We start from the raw sequence: 21,593 nt of genomic DNA, 5'->3' as shown, positions 1-21,593 counted from the left end.
GGTTTTGACTGAGTTTCTTAATCCTGAGTTCTAGTTTGATTGCACTGTGGTCTGAGAGACAGTTTGTTATAATCTCTGTTCTTTTACATTTGCTGAGAAGAGCTTTACTTCCAACTATGTGGTCAATTTTGGAATAGGTGCGGTGTGGTGCTGAAAAAAATGTATATTCTGTTGATTTGGGGTGGAGAGTTCTGTAGATGTCTATTAGGTCCACTTTATGTAGAGCTGAGTTCAATTCCTGGATATCCTTGTTAACTTTCTGTCTCGTTGATCTGTCTAATGCTGACAGTGGGGTGTTAAAATCTCCCATCATTATTGTGTGGGAGTTTAAGTCCCTTTGTAGGTCACTGAGGACTTGCTTTATGAATCTGGGTGCTCCTATGTTGGGTGCATATATATTTAGGATAGTTAGCTCTTCTTGTTGAATTGATCCCTTTACCATTATGTAATGGCCTTCTTTGTCTCTTTTGATCTTTGTTGGTTTAAAGTCTATTTTATCAGAGACTAGGATTGCAACCCCTGCCTTTTTTTGTTTTCCAGTTGCTTGATAAATCTTCCTCCATCCCTTTATTTTGAGTCTATGTGTGTCTCTGCACGTGAGATGGGTTTCCTGAATACAGCACACTGATGGGTCCTGACTCCTTATCCAGTTTGCCAGTCTGTGTCTTTTGATTGGAGCATTTAGCCCATTTACATTTAACGTGAATATTGTTATGTGTGAATCTGATCCTGTCATTATGATGTTAGTTGGTTATTTTGCTCGTTAGTTGCTATAGTTTCTTCCTAGCCTCGATGGTCTTTACAATTTGGCATGTTTTTGCAGGGGCTGGTACCGGTTGTTCCTTTCCATGTTTACTGCTTCCTTCAGGAGCTCTTTTAGGGCAGGCCTGGTGGTGACAAAATCACTCAGCGTTTGCTTGTCTGTAAAGTATTTTATTTCTCCTTCACTTATGAAGCTTAGTTTGGCGGGATAGGAAATTCTGGGCTGAAAATTCTTTTCTTTAAGAATGTTGAATATCGGCCCCCACTCTCTTCTGGCTTGTAGAGTTTCTGCTGAGAGATCAGCTGTTAGTCTGATGGGCTTCCCTTTGTGGGTAACCCGACCTTTCTCTCTGGCTGCCCTTAACATTTTTTCCTTCATTTCCACTTTGGTGAATCTGACAATTATGTGTCTTGGGGTTGCCCTTCTTGAGGAGTATCTTTGTGGCGTTCTCTGTATTTCCTGAATCTGAATGCTGGCCTGCCTTGCTAGATTGGGGAAGTTCTCCTGGATAATATCTTGCAGAGTGTTTTCCAACTTGGTTCCATTCTCCCCATCATTTTCAGGTACACCAATCAGACGTAGGTTTGGTCTTTTCACATAGTCCCAAATTTCTTGGAGGCTTTGTTCATTTCTTTTTATTCTTTTTTCTCTAAACTTTCCTTCTCTCTTCATTTCATTCATTTCATCTTCTATCAGCGATACCCTTTCTTCCAGTTGATCGCATCTGCTACTGAGGCTTCTGCATTCTTCGCGTAGTTCTCGAAACTTGGCTTTCAGCTCCATCATCTCCTTGAAGCCCTTCTCTCCATTGGTTATTCTAGTTATCCATTCTTCTAATTTTTTTTCAAAGTTTTTAACTTCTTTGCTATTGTTTTGAATTTCCTCTCGTAGCTCAGAGTAGTTTGATCGTCTGAAGCCTTCTTCTCTCAACTCATCAAAGTCATCCTCCATCCAGCTTTGTTCCGTTGCTGGTGAGGAACTGCGTTCCTTTGGAGGAGGAGAGGTGCTCTGTTTTTTAGAGTTTCCAGTTTTTTTGGTCTGTTTTTTCCCCATCTTTGTGGTTTTGTCTACTTTTTGTCTTCGATGATGGTGATGTACAGATGGGTTTTTGGTGTGGATGTCCTTTCTCTTTGTTAATTTTCCTTCTACCAAACAAGACCCTCAGCTGCAGGTCTGTTGGAGTTTACTAGAGGTCCACTCCAGACCCTGTTTGGCTGGGTCTCAGCAGCGGTGGCTGCAGAACAGTGGATTTTCGTGAGAACACAAATTCAGCTGTCTGATAGTTCCTCTGAAAGTTTTGTCTCAGAGGAGTACCCGGTTGAATGAGGTGTCAGTCTGTCCCTACTGGGGGGGTGCCTCCCAGTTAGGCTGCTCAGGGGTGAGGGACCCACTTTAGGAGGCAGTCTGTCCGTTCTCAGATCTCCAGCTGCATGCTGGGAGAACCACTACTCTCTTCAAAGCTGTCAGTCAGACAGGGATATTTAAGGCTGTGGAGGTTCTCGCTGAGTTTTTGGTTGTCTGTGCCCTGCCCCCAGAGGTGGAGTCTACAGGGGCAGGCGGGCCTCCTTGAGCTGTGGTGGGCTCCACCCAGTTCGAGCTTCCTGGCTGCTTTGTTTACCTAAGCAAGCCTGGGCAATGGCGGGCGCCCCTCCCCCAGCCTCGTTGCCGCCTTGCAGCGTGATCTCAGACTGCTGTGCTAGCAATCAGCGAGACTCTGTGGGCATAGGACCCTCCGAGCCAGGTGCGGGACACAATCTCCTAGTGTGCCGTTTTCCAGGCCCGTTGGAAAAGCGCAGTATTAGGACGGGACTGACCCGATATTCCAGGTGCCGTCTGTTTCCCCTTTCTTTGACTAGGAAAGGGAACTCCCTGACCCCTTGCGCTTCCCGAGTGAGGCAATGCCTCGCCCTGCTTCGGCTCGCGCACAGTGCGCTTCACCGACTGTCCTGCACCCACTGTTAGGCACTCCCTAGTGAGATGAAACCGGTACCTCAAGCAGAAATGCAGAAATCACCCGTCTTCTGTGTCGCTGGGGCTGGGAGCTGGAGACCGGAGCTGTTCCTATTCGGCCATCTTGGCTCCACCCTTTTTTTTTTTTTTTGAGACGAAGTCTCACTTTTTCACCCAGGCTGGAGTGCAGTGGCTCAATCTCGGCTCACTGCAAGCTCTGCCTCCTGGGTTCACGCCATTCTCCTGCTTCAGCCTCTCCGAGTAGCTGGGACTACAGGTGCCCGCCGCCACGCCTGGCTAATTTTTTTGCATTTTTAGTAGAGACACGGTTTCACCGTGGTCTCGATCTCCTGACCTCGTGATCCGCCCGCCTCGGCCTCCCAAAGTGCTGGGATTACAAGCGTGAGCCACCGCGCCCGGCCCCAGTTCTTCCAGTTCTTAAAAGTGAACAGAACTAGGAATGATTGGGCATTTGACAGAAGCCTCTAATATGAAAAACAGAGGAAATGGAGACAATACAGAGTAAAATGAAAAGATGGGGGAAAAAAGAAACAACAGTCCACTTTTCTCAGTCATTGAGAAATGCTGCAACCACGAAATAAGAACTGTGGGTAATAAGTAAGAAGCTCTTAGAAATTAAGAATATAGGCCAGGCGCAGCGGCTCACGCCTGTAATCCCAGCACTTTGGGAGGCTGACGCGGGCAGATCACAAGGTCAGGAGTTTTAGACCAGCCTGGCCAATATGGTGAAACCCAGTCTCTACTAAAAATACAAAAAAAAAAAAAAAAAAAAAAAAAATAGCTGGGCGTGGTGGTGCGTGCCTGTAGTCCCAGCTACTCAGGAGGCTGAGGCAGGAGAATCGCTTGAACCTGGGAGGCAGAGGTTACAGTGAGTTGAGATCACGCCACTGCTCTCCAGCCTGGGCAACAGAATGAGACTCTTGTCTCAAAAAAAAAAGAAAGAAAGAAATTAAAATACTATAAATTTAAAAATTAAGCAGAAGTTTGGAAAATAAGGAACTATTTCAAGAAAATGAATAGATAAAGAGAAAGTAGGAGAGAAAAGATAAGGAAATCAGAAAGCAAAACTAGAAGATCTGTCACTGAACTAATAATAGTCTAAAAGGAGAGTAGGGAAGAAGAAATTAGCAAAAAAAAAAAAGAAAAAATGTATTAGAATTAAAGGGCATAAATTTTTATATACAGTGTATACACCAAGTTTCAAATATGATGGATAAAAATAAAATTGTTAAAAAAATATAGTTTTTAAGTTACATTATGAAATTTTAGAACATCCAACATAAGAACCTTGTTGAGGTTTAGAGTAAGATAAAAATAATGCTGAAATTTGGAGTAAGATTTTTTTAAATTAAAAACTTTGAAAATACTCTTAACAAACCCATATATCATACCCGATATCTGTCAAGCACTGTTGTAATTGTTGTTCAGATGTTAACTCATTTAATTTTCCTAACTACCCTGTGAAAAAGGTACTGTTAAGGATATATGGGATTTGTTAATCAAGTAAATCTGTAAAATGCTGGTCATGAGGCCGGGCATGGTGTTTCACACCTGTAATCCCTGCATTTTGGGAGCCCGAGGAGGGCGGATCACTTGAGGTTAGAAGTTTAAGACCAGCCTGGCCAATGTGGCAAAACCCTGTCTCTACTAAAAATACAAAAATCAGCCAGGCATCATGGCTGGTGCCTGTAATCCCAGCTACTTGTGAGGCTGAGGCAGGAGATTCGCTTGAACCTGGGAGGCGGAGGTTGCAGTAAGCCGAGATCGCACCACTGCACTCCAGCCTGGGTAACAGAATGAGACTCTGTCTCAATAAAAAATACGTAAATAAAATACTGATTATGGAAAAGTGGTCTCATCATATACACGTAGGGAAAATAATACACCTCAATTTATATCAAAATTTTATCTAGTCCTTTTAAAACTCATATTTTCTATTTGTACTATAATATGTTCTTAGGATAACCTATTGGTCTTTGCATATGCTTTATAAATTGTAGGAGGTGTCTGCAATTATTTTTTGTTTTAGATCGCAAAAATTTGACAGCTACTCTTTCAGATTAAGAACCTACTTGTAGGCCAGGTGCAATGCCTCACACCTGTAATCCCAGCTCTTTGGGAGGACATGGCAGGTGAATTGCTTGAGTTCAGGAGTTTGAGATCAGTCTGGGCAACATGAACATGGCAAAACCACATCTCTACAAAAAATATAAAACTTAGCCAGGTGTGGTAGTGCATGCCTGTAGTCCCAGCTACTTGGGAGGCTAAACTGGAAGGATGGCTTAAGCCCTGAAGGCAGAGGTTGCAACGAGCCAAAATCGTGCAACTGTACTCCAGCCCAGGTGGCAGAGCAGGACCCTGTCTCCAAAAAAAAAAAAAAAAAATCTACTTGTAAAACCTGAACAGATATAGGAATATCTTATGAGAGTATTGCTGTCGTTTTAATATGATCAGTATTCTGGAGATAGTCATTTATCTTCTCATGTCCTATTCTAGGAATGTGGGAATGTGTCTAGAGAATCTGAACTTCACAGAGTCTCTATTTAATTTATTTATTTTGAGACAGAGTCTCGCTATGTCACCTAGGCTGGAGTGCAGTGGCGTGATCTCATTTCACTGCAACCTCTGCCTCCCAAATCAAGTGATTCTCCTGACTCAGCTTCCTGAGTAGCACACGCTACCATGCCTGACTAGGTTTTTGTATTTTTAGTAGAGACGGGGTTTCACCATGTTGGTTAGGCTGGTCTCGATCTCCTGACCTTGTGATCCGCCCGCCTTGGCCTCCCAAAGTGCTAGGATTACAGGCGTGAGCCACCATTCCCGGCCCACAGAGTCTCTTTTAAGGGGAAACCTGGTGTACCATGTGATTACTGCCAATTATCTGGTTGCATAAAAAAAAGGTTGATCATCTGGGGGGGAAAAAAGCAAAAACTCTGAGGTGGGGTACAGTGGCTCACCCCTGTAATCCCAGCACTTTGCGGGGGCCGAGGCAGGCAAATCACTTGAGGCCAGGAGTTTGAGACCAGCCTGGCCAACGTGGCAAAACCCCCATCTCTACTAAAAATAGAAAAATTAGCCAAGTGTGGTGGCATGTGCCTATAGTCCCAGCTACTCAGGAGGTTGAAGCACAAGAATTGCTTGAACCCAGGAGGTAGAGGTTCCAATAAGCCAAGATGGTGCCACTGCACTCCAGCCTGGGTGACAGAACGAGACTCTATCTCAAAAGAAAAAAACAAAAACACAAAAAGTTAAATATACAAGCCCTCAAGAAGTTTGCTTCATATAAAGTTCTTAAAAAGCAACAAAGCCTGGGCAACACAGTAAACCCTATCTTCTTGTTTTTTTGTTTTGTTTTTTTTTTTGAGACAGGATCTCATTCTTTCACCCAGGCTGGAGTGCAGTGGCATGATCACAGCTCACTGCAGCCTTGACCTCCCCCAGGCTCAGGTGATCCTCTTACCTCAGCCTTCCTAGTAGCTGGGACTACAAGCACGCACTGCCACACCCAGTTAATTTTTTTGTATTTGTTGAAGACACAGGGTTTTGCTATATTGCCCGGGCTGGTCTTGAACTCCTGGGCTCAAGTAAGCCACAGTGCCCAGCCTCCCTCCCTCTCTCTCTCTCTCTCTGTCTCTCTCTCTCTCTTTCTCTCTCTCTCTCTCCCCCCTCTCTCTCTCGCTCTCTCTCTCTCACTGTCTCGCTCGCTCTCTCTCTTTTTTTTGTTTTTTGGAGACAGTCTTGCTCTGTCGCCCAGACTGGAGTGCAGTGGCATGATCTCAACTCACTGCCATCTCCACCTCCCGGGCTCAAGCAATTCTCCTGCCTCAGCCTCCCAAGTAGCTGGGACTACAGGTATGTGCCACCACACCTGGCAAATTTTTGTGTTAGTAGAGATGGGGTTTTACTGTGTTGCTCAGGCTGGTCTCAAACTCCTGAGCTCAATTGATCCACCCACCTTGGCCTCCCAAAGTGCTGGGATTACAGGCGTGAGCCACCGTGCCTTGCCCCCATTTCTTTAAGGAAAAAAATAAAGGCAACTAGAGGGTATAACCCACCCGAACAAAGGAGTATACCCAGAAAGAGGAAAATGAGACCTGGGAAACAGGAGAATCTGAAACCAGAGAGAACAGTAGCTCTGTGGTGGACTAGGGAACCAGTAGTCCACACTGGAGCAGGAGGCCAAAAGTTACTAAGAAGGATGTCTGTGGTATTGATAGTTACTATGTGTGCTTGTCATTATTGAGAGGAGGTATACCAATCTGCAAGAAAGTTAAAAGAGAAGCTGAGTAACTGATGATGCATAGAGAGCTAAGCCATCAGAAACCCAAGGCAGTCATTAGGGGAAAACAAGGCACTATAGAAGAAAAGATATGAAATCATGGTGTCATAGGTGTGAATACTATCTGCAGTCATACGACTGAGGTAATGAAAAATTGCAATATAACAGTATTGGAAAGATAGAGAAGGACACTTCCACAGTAGGAAGTCAGTAGAAAATGTGTGAAACAAAGATCAAGAAATAACTTTTGAAATAGTCTGAAATACAGAGGTAAATTTTAGAAGCAGCTAAAAAAAAAAAGTTGAAAGTGGATGCCTCTGGCTCACAGGAGGGCTGCGAGGCAGAGACTATGTTTTTCATTAAAAGTCTTGTATTTGACTTTTTAAACAGTATATGTGTATTACCTTGATGAACATTAAATTTTCTTAGTCTGAAAAACTATAGTTTTTATTCGCAGTCAGATTATAATGGCTTTTAATATACTAGTCTTAGCTACATAAGTCTCAGGTATCAACTTGTTTAACAGTCTTAAAATGCCCTTTTTAAATGTTTGTTTTTCAGTTGCCTTGTTGAAGGGGATGCTAAAGAAGAAATACTGCAGCCACCAGAACCTCATCCAGTGCCACCCATCTTGACACCTTCTCCCCCTTCAGCTTTTCCAACAGTCACTACTGTGTGGCAGGACAATGATAGATACCATCCAAAGCCAGTGTTGCATATGGTTTCATCAGAACAACATTCAGCAGACCTCAACAGAAACTATAGTAAATCAACAGAACTTCCAGGGAAAAATGAATCAACAATTGAACAGATGGATAAAAAATTGGAACGAAATTTAAGTTTTGAGATTAAGAAGGTCCCTCTCCAAGAGGGACCAAAAAGTTTTGATGGGAACACTCTTTTGAATAGGGGACATGCAATTAAAATTAAATGTGCTTCACCTTGTATAACTGATAAAATCTCTAAGCCACAGGAATTAAGTTCAGATCTAAATGTCAGTGATACTTCTCAGAATTCTTGTGTGGACTGCAGTGTAACACAATCAAACAAAGTTTCAGTTACTCCACCAGAAGAATCCCAGAATTCAGACACACCTCCAAGGCCAGACCGCTTGCCTCTTGATGAGAAAGGACATGTAACGTGGTCATTTCATGGACCTGAAAATGCCATGCCCATACCTGATTTATCTGAAGGCAATTCCTCAGATATCAACTATCAAACTATGAAAACTGTGAGTTTAACACCAAGTCCTACAACACAAGTTGAAACACCTGATCTTGTGGATCATGATAACACTTCACCACTCTTCAGAACACCCCTCAGTTTTACTAATCCACTTCACTCTGACGACTCAGACTCAGATGAAAGAAACTCTGATGGTGCTGTGACCCAGAATAAAACTAATATTTCAACAGCAAGTGCCACAGTTTCTGCTGCCACTAGTACTGAAAGCATTTCTACTAGGAAAGTATTGCCAATGTCCATTGCTAGACATAATATAGCAGGAACAATACATTCAGGTGCTGAAAAAGGTAATATAGTGTCAAATACTTAAATGTCTTTACTATGTGCCGGTCACTGTTTTAAGCACTTTAGCTGTATTGATTTATTATGTTTTATTCCATACTATACCATAGAACCTACAGCAAAATCTGTCTTAGATACTAATTTTTTAATATAAGCTTTTAATTTATTGTTAACAGTTTGGTCACATTATATTACCGGGTTTTGTGTTTCTAAAATATTTTAGTAGTTATAACTGGATAACTTATTTTCTTCTGTATTATAGATCTTAGTGTTTTTGTATCGGTCAAAAATTTATCTGACTGAATAATTAGAAATAATTCAGGGAAGAATCACTTTAAATAACAGTGGCAAAAATACTGTAGAATGTCTTGATTGGCCATATAATGTCACTCATGTTTCTCCTAAATATTTAGTTATTTTTTACTGTTCCTTTAACTACAAATTACATTTTTTTGTTTGTTTTTACTATCTTCACAAATGCTTCCAAATATGGCTGCTTCCAACCCTGAGTTTAACCCAGGAACAATACTGCAAACTGCTCAATTCAGTAGTGAGTGGGCTATATGCATACCTACTCATCAAAGCTATTATTTAAAGAATTATTATTTTTTTAGCACTCTTAGCATTTCAAGACAATGCATGCACTCAGTTCCCAAAGTGTATTATTGCTTCTTGAAACTCCTCTTTGATCTGCTGAAAGTAATGATGGCTACCATCTTAAACAGACCCTAAAGTTGAGAGTAAACATATAAATTTGAAAGCTGTTTATTGATATATTATCAGTGGTCACTTACCTGTCAGTGAACTTTGGTAGTGACACATACAGACTGGTATTTATAATGTGCAGGCAAAATAAGTACTGTGACCTTGAAAGATTTTTTTTTTTTTTTGAGACTTGCACTCAAAGATTATTATTATTTTTTTTTTTTTGAGTCTTGCACTGTCACCCAGGCTGGAGTGCAGTGGCACGATCTCAGCTCACTGCAACCTCCGCCTCCCAGGTTCAAGCAATTCTCCTGCCTCATCCTCCCGAGTAGTTGGGAATACAGGCATGCGCCACCATGCCCAGCTAATTTTTTGTATTTTTAGTAGAGACAGCGTTTCACTGTGTTAGCCAGGATGGTTTCGATCTCCTGACCTCGTGATCCGCCCACCTCGGCCTCCCAAAGTGCTGGGATTACAGGTGCCCAGCCAGGTGACAGTGTTAAACTATTTGCTTAAATTACAGAATTCTCTTTTCTTGATTTGTCTTTGTTTTATTTGAAGGATCTTTAGAAGATAATGAATAGTATAATAGATATTACTTTACCAGTTTACCATAATTTTAAATTGCTAATGTCTTTTGTTCCTCAACTTCAGAATTTGAAATATAACTGCCCAGCTGTAACTATATAAGAAAATATGTAGATAAGAAATTTTCATTTTGGGCTTTTAGTATATCAAGCATGTGGTATTATACCTAGGAAGTTTTATTGTTTTTTTTAAAAAAACAAAAAACCATTACTGGAAATAGGATTTGGTGAGAGCCAGAAAGATGTATGATATGATATGCTCATTAAAAGTTACTACTACATGACGAGTCTGTTGGTGGCTCATGCCTGTAATCCCAGCACTTTGGGAGGCTGAGGTAGGAAGTTCACTTGAGCCCAGGAGTTCATAACCAGTCTGGGTGACATAATGACACCCAATCTCTACGAAAGTTAAAACACTAGCCGGGTGTGGTGGTGCACACTTGTGGTCCCAGCTACTCTGGAGGCTGAGGTAGGAAGATCACTTGAGCCTAGGAGCTCAAGGCTGCAGTGAGCCATAATTGCGTCCCTGCACTCTGCCTGGACAACAGAGGGAGACCCTGTCTCAAAAAAAAAAAAAGAGTAAGATATAGTTAAAAGCACCCTACTATGTGCCAGTTCATTTCTGTTTGTTTGATTTTGTATTTCAAAGCAAAAATCACTATACATGTGATTTCTGGTTTCTTTTTACTCAACCTTAACTATGTTATTGGTTTGATATTAACTGAAGATTTTCTTGTGTGTAAATGTTCTTTGTTGCAGCATAACTACAAGTAGTCTTATTTTTAATGTGTTGCCAAATATTTACCATATAGATTGTTTACTTTATAGATTGTTTATTTACCTTATAGATTATTATTTCCTTTGTAGATCATTATCTTATAGAACCATTGGCACCAGAATTAGAGTTTTGGGGGGTTGTTGGTCCTAGAACTTGTTAGTGAATTACAGTCATACATTTCTTAGTGGCAGGGATATGTTCTAAGAAAAATATGTCATTAGGCAATTTTGCCATTGTATGAATGTCATAGAATGTATTTACACAAGCCTAGATGGTATAGTATATACTACACATCTGGCCCATACGGTGTAACTTCTTGCTCCTGGGCTACAAACTTGTATAGCATATTACTATACTGAACAATTGTAACGCAATGGTAAGTATTTGTGTATCTAAACGTAGAAAAGGTACAGTAAAAATGTGTCATAATCTTACAGGACCACTGTTGTTTATGCGGTCTTGTTGATGAAAACGTCGTTATGTAGTGCATGACTGTAATGGAATAATTTTGTATTAATACCTAAAAAAAAGTTTGCATAAGTTACTGCCTGACAAAAATTCTTAGCTATCAATTCTAATTTCAGTCTTGACTTAGGCCTCCTGAAAGATTTCTCAGATTCAACTACAGAAGGCCCCATACAGTGTATGATTTGCAAAAGCCTACGTAAAATATGCAATATCTGGTTGGATAACCTCTAAAACAAAAGTTTTTAACAGGAAAGGCAATCCAAAGTTCCAGGGAGAAACATGGCATTTGCAAAGCAAGGGCCACACTTAGAAAATAAAAGTTTTTAAGGGTGAGAACTGCCATGAGAGAAAAAGCACAGAGTTTCTGGAAGATAACTGATAGAAAAAGGGCTGAACTGCCCTTTTTGTTTTGTTCATTTAATTTAAGAAATGGTACCAGAATGCCAAGATTATGTGTCCCTTCCTTCCAACAGCCATCTCTTCACTGTGCGCTGTTAGTAGCAAGAGGGCAAGGAGACATATGGTGATGACTCAGACTACCACTGCTGGATAAGGTAGACAGTTCTTTAGTGGCAAGAGAGAGTTCTGGTACTCTTGGTAGATGTATCAAGTATTGGACTGGAACTCTTCTTTCAGGAGGACCCAGAAGCTGTATTTTCTTGTGTCTCCAGCTAACTAAATGTAGGAGGGGCAAAAGCCATCATACTCACCTCATGAGTGTTGAAAATTGACAAGACCTGTGCATAGGCAACAGGTGTGGTAAAATAGCAGAGTATCATGGCAGAACTGTGTGTTCATTTAAGAAAAATGGGCAAGGCTCAAGACAAAATAATATAGGACCGTCGCATTTCTTTTTCTTTATCCCACCCTCCCTAGCCTGAGAGTTCACACACAGAATTGTATCCTCATATTTTCTTTCTATGCCTCCAGTGAAAACTCAAAAGATCAAATACACTCATTTACCTTAAGCCATAATAAAGCTAACCAGTGAGGCTTACTTAATGCGCTGTCTTTCCCAAGAGCTAATTTTGTTTTTGCTAGTGAAAAACCTGTATATAGCTTCAGTCAGCATTCTCAAAGTACAGCCATGTGCCACTGTACACAAAATCTTTAGCAATAAATAAATGAAGATTTTTTTAAAAACTTTAATAGCTGTATCTTTATCTGTTTTGGAAAAATAACTAGTATTTCCAATGTTATTTCAGTTATCGCTGTTTAAGACATGACTGAGGTACACAGTTAAGTTTAAAATGAGTCAGATTTCAAAAGTGAATAGGACACATGTTACATAGTATGGCAAAAATCATGAAAGGTGTTAAGCAATTGAATCCTGTTTGGGAAACACTGGCTTAGGTGTTTCATAATGCAAATGACCAAAGCTTTCCTTTTTGGACACAAAGCATCATCAGTACGCTCAGTAGAGAAGTCACTTGCCAGCTGACTTCTCTACTGAAGATTCCCTTCAGGCTTGGAGAACTGAATGATGTCTGTAGAGTGGCAGGAAAGTCATGGGAGAGTCGTTTTCTGTATACAGTATCTTTGCTCAATAAGCATCATAATTCTTCTTGATAATGAGTTGAGGGGAAAAGGTTTCTTGCATTTTTTTGCATTTTTAAAAACTGATCTAGATACTTGTGACAGGAATTTTTAGGATGTCAAGAAAGCTCTCTGATTTTGTTTAGATGACATGTTAATTTGTCTAAATTTTTATGTGTTTAATTTAGATGTTGATGGTAGTGAAGATTCACCTCCTCCCCTACCTGAAAGAACTCCTGAATCTTTTGTGTTAGCAAGTGAACATAGTGAGTGTCTCTTTTGCTTTTACATTTACTTCATATTCTAATAATAAACTCGAAAAACATGCCTGATTTTAATCTATTAGCTATTGTGCTGCATAATTAAATTCAAAAACAAGTAAACTGATGTTGACATGCTTTTAATTCTTTGTTTGAAAAATGCTTTTAAATGATATTTTTTACTTGCTAAGATCGATAGAAATTACTGCATTTATGTTAGATATCAGAATTCATTTAAATGTAATTATAGGCTGGGCATGGTGGCTCAAGCCTGTGATCCTAGCACTTTGGGAGGCCTGGGCAGGTGGATCACCTGAGGTCAGGAGTTGGAGACCAGCCTGGCCAACGTGGTGAAACCTCGTCTCTACTAAAAATATAAAAATTAGCTGGGCACGGTGGCGGATGCCTATAATCTTAGCTACTTGAAAGGCTGAGGCAGGAGAATGACTTGAACCTGGGAGTTGGAGGTTGCAGTGAGCCGAGATTGCGCCATTGCATTCCAGCCTGGGGGAAGAGCAAGACTCCGTCTCAAAAAGTAAATAAATAAATAAATGCAATTACAAAGCCAGGTGCAGTGGCTTATACCTGTAATCCCAGCAACTTGGGAGGCTGAGATGCACTGATCACCTGAGGTCAGGAGTTCAAGACCAGCCTGACCAACATGGAGAAACCCCATCTCTACTAAAAATACAAAATTAGTGGGGCGTGGTGGCGCATTCGTGTAATCCCACCTACTTGGGAGTCTGAGGCAGGAGAATTGCTTGAACCTGGGAGGTGGATATTGCAGTGAGCTGAGATCACACCATTGCACTCCAACCTGGGCAACAAGAGCAAAACTCCATCTCAAAAAAAAAAAAAAAATGCAATTATAAGTGTATTTGCAATCTGGTATATTTTCATTCATTAAAAGTAGCACTTATTGGCTCACGCCTGTAATCCTGCCCCTTTGGGAAACCGAGGTGGGCAGATCACGAGGTCAGGAGATCGAGACCATCCTGGCTAACACAGTGAAACCCTGTCTCTACTAGAAATACAAAAAATCAGCTGTGCCTGGTGGCATGCACCGGTAGTCCCAGCTGCTCGGCAGGCTGAGGCAGGAGAATTGCTTGAACCCGGGAGGCGGAGGTTGCAGTAAGCCAAGACCATGCCACTGCACTCCAGCCTGGGCGACAGAGCAAGACTCCATCTCAAAAAAAAAAAAAGTAGCACTTATTTACAAAAACATTAATTGCTTTCCTTAGGTTTAGGTCAGTAAACATTTCTGTTGGGTGGGCATCACTGGATTGGTGGTAACTGAAAGACATTTAACACCACTGGAGTAGACTGGGCACATTGGCTCATACCTGTAATCGCAGCACTTTGGGAGTCCAAGGCGCGAGGATTGCTTGAGCCTAAGAGTTTGAGACCAGCCTGGGCAACACAGTGATACCTCCTCTCATCTAAAAATAAAATAACTATCCAGTTGTGGTGGTGGGCGCCTGTAATCCCAGCTGCTTGGGAGGCTGAGGCAGGAGAATTGCTTGAACCGAGGACGCAGAGGTTGCAGTGAGCTGAGACCACGCCATTGCATTCCAGCCTGGGCAACAAGAGCAAAAAACATCTCAAAAAATAATAATAATAACAAAAAATTAGCCAGGCGCGGTGGCATTTGCCTGTAGTCCTTGCTACTGAGGAGGCTGAAGAAGAAGGATTGCTTGATCCCTGGAGTTGGAGGCTGCAGTGAGCCATGATCGCACCACTGTATTCCAGTTGGGTAACAGAGTGAGACCCCATCTGGGGAAGAAAAAAAAAAGACCACTGGCGTATCAGAACTGGGAGAAATTGATGATACTTTAAAACATTGATAATATACTTCTCCCTATTAATCCTCTGAAAAAGAGTGCAGAAGCAGCTTGATTGTATTTACAGTGTCTCATGCTCAGTGGAGGTGCTCACTAGTCTAAGTACATTTTACCAATATATTAATTTTGACTGATTTTTCTTTTGTTTCGTTTTGTTTTCTTTTATTATTTATTTATTTGCTTATTTATTTTTTTTGAGACGGAGTCTCGCTCTGTCGCCCCGGCTGGAGTACAGTGGCACGATCTCGGCTCACTGCAAGCTCCACCTCCCGGGTTCACGCCATTCTCCTGCCTTAGCCTCCCACGTAGCTGGGACTACAGGTGCCTGCCACCACACCTGGCTAATTTTTTTGTATTTGTTTTAGTAGAGACAGGGTTTCACCACGTTGGCCAGGATGGTCTCCATCTCCTGACCTCGTGATCCGCCCACCTCAGCCTCCTAAAGTGCTGGGATTACAGGTGTGAGCCACCACACCCAGCCTCGTTTTGTTTTATTTTGAGATGGAGTTCCACTCTATCACTCAGGCTGGAGTGCAGTGGCACGATCTGGGCTCAAGCTGTTCTCCTGCCTCAGCCTCCTGAGTAGCTGCGATTAGAGGCATGCACCATCACTCCCAACTAATTTTTTTTTCTATTTTTTTTTATTAGAGATAGGGTCTCACCATGTTGGCCAGGCTGGTCTTGAACTCCTGACCTCAAGTGATCTGCCTGCCTCGGCCTCCCAAAGTGAATTTTGACTGACTTTAAGATAAATGTTGAAGAGCCGAGCACAGTGGCTTAGGCCTGTGATCCCAGCACTTTGGGAGGCCAAGGCATGTGGATCTCTGTTGCATGTTGCCCTAGGAGTTTGAGACCAGCCTGGGCAACACGGCAAAACCCTGTCTGTGTAAAATCAAAAATTAGCCAGGTGAGGTGGTATGCACCTATAGTCCCAGCTACTCAAGAAGCTGAGATGGGAAGATTGCCTGAGCCTGGGAGGTTGAGGCTGCAGTGAGCCGAGATTGTGCCTGGTCAACAGAGTGAGACCCTGTCTCAACAACTGAAAAGAATGTTGAAAACAATGAAGCGGTATACTTCACTTGTCTAAATCTGTCACATTATCTGTAGATTAAGCAGTATACTTCACTTGTCTGTCACATTATCTGTAGACTATAATAAACTCTGATGACTGAATTTATTTACTTAGGTTTTGAAGGAAGGAAACATAAAAGAATGTTCTCGAATTAATAGAAACTACAATTTTTTTTTAGAAACTTCAGAAATATGCTTACCCAGAAACTACAAACTTTTTGTGGACGCGATAGTTTCTAAAATCTTTAGGATCTGTTTTTTGTATTTAATGCAAAGAAATTTCAAAAATTCAAGGTGTTAATAACGGTAAGATTTCATTTTTCTCAGATATACCTACAAGATCGGAATGGAGTGAACTTCAAAGTCAGGAACGATCTGAACAAAAAAAGTCTGAAGTGAGTCCTTTTGGAATTGGAACAGTTATAGCTTAACATTTCTACTCTTGTTAACTAATCTTGCAGTTGTTGAAATAGCTGTCATCTTAAGATCGTTAAATATAGTTTGTAATTTTTGATCAGCATTTCTTATGCTAAGATTTCAGATGAAAAGCCCATATAAAAGGTAGGGTCTGAAATTTTTTAAAAGGGTAACCTGATCTACTTACAACTATCACTTTAAAGTATTGTTTTCTGAAGCTGTTTTTGAGATATGTAAATTATGTCATGTTTCAAATAATTTTGAAGCTATGAATGAAATAGGAGTTACTATTTTCAGGGTCCTAATTCTTTCTTACATTTCTAGATGCTTCCCATTATAACACTAGGCACATAGTCGCTTCTTTTTTTTTCTGTCTACCTGCATTTCTTTGACATTCGAGAAATGTTTTGGCAATTAAATATTTTGAGGGCGTGGCATGGTGGCTCATGTCTGTAATCACAGCACTTTGGGAGGCCAAGCAGAAGGATCACTTGAGCCCAGGAGTTCAAGACCATCCTGAGCAACATGGGGAGACCTTATCTCTACAAAAATTTTTAAAATTAGCCAGGCGTGGTGGCGCACGTCTGTGGTCCCAGCTTTTTGGGAGGCTGAGATGGGAGGATTGCTTGGGCCCCAGAGGTCAAGGCTGCAGTGAGCCATGATCACACCACTGTACTCCAGCCTGAGTGACAGAATGAGACCCTGTCTCAACAACAACAAATTTGTCCATAGGAGATAACATTTTTTATTAACATTAATACTTTTTATATTTTCTCCCACACTTTAATACCTCTGAAATTTGGCTACATCTTCTATTTGATTTTAAGACATGATGTAGTTTAATTGACATATAAAATACAATGATATAATTAGTAATAGTGGCTGGCAAAACACAGCTGTATGTTCCTTCATGCAGTAACCCATGCTTTTCAGTGCTCTTCCAGAAACATTTACTCCAAGTAGAAACAGCGTAACATTTAAAAATTTTAAGCCTAATTAAAAAACAATCGTTTGCTTTTCCTCTGATGTTGAAAATGATAGGCCTTGATTTCTTGGGATATATACCCATAACAGACCCAGCTTTCTATTATTTGTGTATAAAATGAATGTATTGTAATAGGTATTAAATGTCTTCCTCGTAGGGCTTGATAACCTCTGAAAATGAGAAATGTGGTAAGTTGTTATATTTCTTTTTCCTTTTCACTATAGATTTTATTGATTAATTTCTACAAAATAACATGCTTCATAGTTCATGCTATTTAGTTATTTCTGTATGTGAAAATGTCTAGGACAACTCTTCTAGAAGCTTAATATTGTACTATAATTCTTCCAAGTTAATTATTACCACCAGATAGTAGTATTGATCTGGAAAATCATGGGAGCATTTACTATCAATAGTTACAGGCTAATGGGAAAGAGATTTTTTAAAAATATTTTTCTGTTTTTTATTTTGTTTTTAAAAACACCTAGAAGTTAGATCCCAACTTAAATAAATGCCCCAAATTTACCTACATGATGGAATCGGCTCTGTAGAAACCTATTGTTTTAGAAATCTTCCTTTTAGTACTTTTTCATTTATTTGTGAAGACCAATAAAATTGTGAAAGAATGAATGAATTGTAGTAGTTAACATCTTTTGTTACTAATTTTAAACATTGGTAATTAAAGAGTAAACTACAATCTAAACCACGTAAAACTTTAAAAGTAGAGTTACTAGGCCTGGCGTGGTGGCTCACACCTATAATCCCAGCACTTTGGGAGACCCAGGCAGGCAATCACCTGAGGTCAGGAGTTCGAAACCAGCCTTGAGCAACATGGTGAAACCCCGTCTCTGCTAAAAATAAAAAAATAGCTAGGCAACATGCCATCCTCCTGTAATCCCAGCTACTAGGGAGACTGAGGCTGGAGAATCCCTTGAACCCAGGAGGCGGAGGTTGCAGTGCACTGAGATTGTACCATTGCACTCCAACCTGGGCAACAATAGGGAAACTCTGTCTCAAAAAAAAAAAAAAAAAAAAAAAAGTAGAGTTATTTCAAGGTGCAAATAGTTCATGAATTAACCCTGACCTTGTTGATTTTTTTTTTTTTTTTTTTTTTTTTTTTTTGAGACAGAGTCTTGCTCTGTCGCCCAGGCTGGAGTGCAGTGGCGCCATCTCGGCTCACTGCAAGCTCCGCCTCCTGGGTTCACACCATTCTCCTGCCTCAGCCTCCCGAGTAGCTGGGACTACAGGCTCCCGCCACCACGCCCGGCTAATTTTTTTGTATTTTTAGTAGAGACGGGGTTTCACCGTGTTAGCCAGGATGGTCTCGATCTCCTGACCTCGTGATCCGCCTGCCTCGGCCTCCCAAAGTGCTGGGATTACAGGCGTGAGCCACCGCGCCTGGCCTGACCTTTTTGATTTCTATACAAAGACATTTCAGTTGCAATTATTCCCTTAGAACATAGGCATATAGTATAGCTACCTTAAGGGAATGTAATATGTCAAGACCTAGATTTATGAAATAAGAATAACGAGAATCCTCACATTGCAGAAGTACTCACTGCAGATTTCTGTGTGACCACAATAATAGCTGACACGATTTTCTGTGCTCACTACACTTGTATTTATATTGTTCTTGACCTGTAAAATTATGGTGCCCAGGAGAGAAAATTTTCTCTTTTCATGCCTGCCAACATTTAAAAAATTAAAGAGTTTTATATATATGATGCTACAAAGGATGGTGATTAACAAAGGCTTTGTGTTGCTATTTAGATCATCCAGCGGGAGGTATTCACTACGAGATGTGCACAGAATGTCCACCTACTTTCAGTGACAAGAGAGAACAAATATCAGAAAATCCAACAGAAGCCGCAGATATTGGTGATTTGTTTAATAAATAATTTTTAGTAAGTAGTTAACACTGGCAGGAATGAGAAAAGCTCATTTGCCATTGTGAAATGACACTTGCCAAGAATAAAACATGATTTTCCAAAGTTGCTTGGACTAGTCATGAAATAAATGAAATACTTAATTCTATTTCACATTGAGATTAAAAACTAAAATAGAAAACTGCAATATATAAAAAAATCTTTTGTGTTGGAAAGACTAAATTATCATGGATGTTTTTCTTACATTGTGATAAAATTGGTTTTATTTCCAGCGTAAGATTTTTAAAAGAAGCAATCATTTTCAGTTACTCCAAATAAATTTACAATTGTTTTGCATTTACCAAGTTTTGTTTGACTTAAATTCTAAATTCCCTTGTGGAAATTTATTTGTTCCAGAAAATGAGAATGTCTGTGGACATGGTTTTTAGTAGTTTGAAAGTATTTCTGAACACTGACTAGTTATTATGGTGTTTTCACTGTAGGTTTTGGTAATCGATGTGGAAAACCCAAAGGACCAAGAGATCCACCTTCAGAATGGACATGATTCAGGGAGCTAAAAGACACTTTAAGTTATACTGGAAAATCAGGTGCCACTGAAAGCCAGATTTATAGTATTCCATCTTTAATATGTGGGACTAACAGCAGTGTAGATTGTTACCTTAATATTTTTTGCTGGGACCATCTACCTGCCTTATACTACACTTAGGAAAAAGTATTACATATGGTTTATTTTGAAACTTCAAGTATTATTGCCTTAATGTCTCTTAACCCTGTTACACGCTGCTTGTAGACCTGTTAATGTAGTAATACTTTTATGATATATTGAGTTTAAGGACTACTCTTTTTCTGTTTTATCATGTATGCATTATTTTGTATATGTACAGGGCAAGTAGGTATATAATTTGATAAAGTTGCAATTGAAATATTATTAACAGAAGATGTAAGAAATTTCTGCATGGTCTAAATCTTTGTGTACTTTATTTGTAAATTATTTGCCCTGGAGTTTTAGAAAATAGTTTCTGAATTTTAAACTTGCTGGATTCATGCAGCCAGCTTTGCAGGTTATCAGAGATCAAAGATTGTAATAATAATACATTTTGTAAATTGTAAGCAGAAAGTTATTTTTATATTATATACAGTCTAATTGTTCATCCTAATTGTTCCTGTTTTCATCTAGTCAGAGATTCAGTAAGTGCCTTGGAACAATATTGAATTCTCTTAGCTTGTGTGTGTTTCTTTAATATTTGAACTCAACTGGGATTAGAAGACTATGAAAATACATGTATGTTTCAGGATATTTGACCTGTCATTAAAAAAAACAAACAATTTTACAGTGCCTACTTGTTGCCTTGGCTTTTCATTTCTCATTCCTAGGAAATTGGACTTAACTATCAGCCTTCTTGCTAGCTCAGTCTTGGTATGAAATGAATGTGAATGGGGTTTAATTTCTTTTTTTTTTTCTTTTTTTAGACAGAGTATTGCTCTGTCACCCAGGCTGGAGTACAGTGGTACCATCTTGGCTCACTGCAACCTCCACTTCCCAGGTTCAAGTGATTCTCCTGTCTCAGCCTCCCAAGTAGCCTGCCACGACGCCCAGCTAATTTTTGTATTTTCAGTAGAGACGGTTTCACCATGTTGGCCAGGCTGATCTCAAACTCCTGAACACAGGTGATCCACCTACCTTGGCCTCTCAAAATGCTGGGATTACAGGCATGAGTCACCATGTCAGGCCTAATCTCTTAATTAAGGAATAGAGAGTACCTTCTGCAAAAAACATGGCTCTGCCGATTCTAAATATTTATTGACCCTAGGCATTCCTCATCCTTATCATTATTAGCCCACCAAAGTCCTAGTAGAAAGCCCAACAGAGGGGGCCAGACCGGGTGGCTCACGCCTGTAATTCTACCCCTTTGGGAGGCCAAGGCAGGCAGATCACTTGAGGTCAGGAGTTCAAGACCAGTCTGGCCAACATGGTGAAACCCCATCTCTACTAAAATTACAAAAAAATTAGCTGGGCATGGTGGCACATGCCTGGAATCCCAGCTACTCAGGAGGCTGAGGCAGGAGAATTGCTTGAACCAAGGAGATGGAGGTTGCAGTGAGCTGAGATTGCACCACTGCACTCTAGCTTGGGCAACAGAGCGAGACTACATCTCAAAAAAAAAGAAAAGAAAACCAAACCAAGGGGCTGTTGAGAACAGGAACTGGTTTCTTCTCATCCCATGACTGGAGCACAGATTCCATTCCTCAATACTAAGTCTGAATTTTGACAACCGTAGATTGGAATTGTTGGATATCTGTATTTTCCCTCTGCATGCAAAAGATTGAAGAAATTGTGAAACTAAAGTACATGGAAAACCTTATATGAGTAGAAGGGGGATTGTTGTGGAGGGGAAAGTAATACTACAATTTCATGTTAAATTTGTTTTAAAGCTAACTGGTCTTCATGTTGATCCCTATTGATCCCTTAGGATTTTTTTTTTTTTTTTTTTTTTTTTTTTTTTTTGAGACGGAACTTTGCT

General features: G+C 40.4%; 1 protein-coding gene across 6 annotated transcripts in view; it reads left to right on the top strand.

Annotated features, from left to right (window-relative positions):
• Positions 1 to 20,407, top strand: part of PTPN12 (protein tyrosine phosphatase non-receptor type 12) — a 109,876-nt gene extending 89,469 nt beyond the window's left edge. For 4 of the 6 annotated variants that reach the window (XM_055283462.2, XM_055283469.2, XM_063641547.1 and 1 more), the window contains exons 13-18: positions 7,575 to 8,545; positions 12,803 to 12,880; positions 16,114 to 16,181; positions 17,346 to 17,376; positions 18,956 to 19,063; positions 19,554 to 20,407. In XM_055283462.2, the coding sequence (XP_055139437.1) occupies positions 7,575 to 8,545; positions 12,803 to 12,880; positions 16,114 to 16,181; positions 17,346 to 17,376; positions 18,956 to 19,063; positions 19,554 to 19,615 (1,318 nt within the window). In that variant the 3' untranslated portion in view covers positions 19,616 to 20,407. Of the gene's footprint in view, positions 1 to 7,574; positions 8,546 to 11,551; positions 12,777 to 12,802; positions 12,881 to 16,113; positions 16,182 to 17,345; positions 17,377 to 18,955; positions 19,090 to 19,553 lie in introns of those variants that run through there. The other 2 variants (XM_055283464.2, XM_055283466.2) reach the window with 2 other exon arrangements.
• Positions 20,408 to 21,593: the final 1,186 nt, after the last annotated feature.

This window comes from Symphalangus syndactylus, chromosome 6 (genome assembly GCF_028878055.3).
Source record: "Symphalangus syndactylus isolate Jambi chromosome 6, NHGRI_mSymSyn1-v2.1_pri, whole genome shotgun sequence".
NCBI classification, from domain to species: domain Eukaryota; kingdom Metazoa; phylum Chordata; class Mammalia; order Primates; family Hylobatidae; genus Symphalangus; species Symphalangus syndactylus.
The sequence above is the reverse complement of the archived record's forward strand: the minus strand, read 5'-3'. Positions and strand labels throughout refer to the sequence as shown.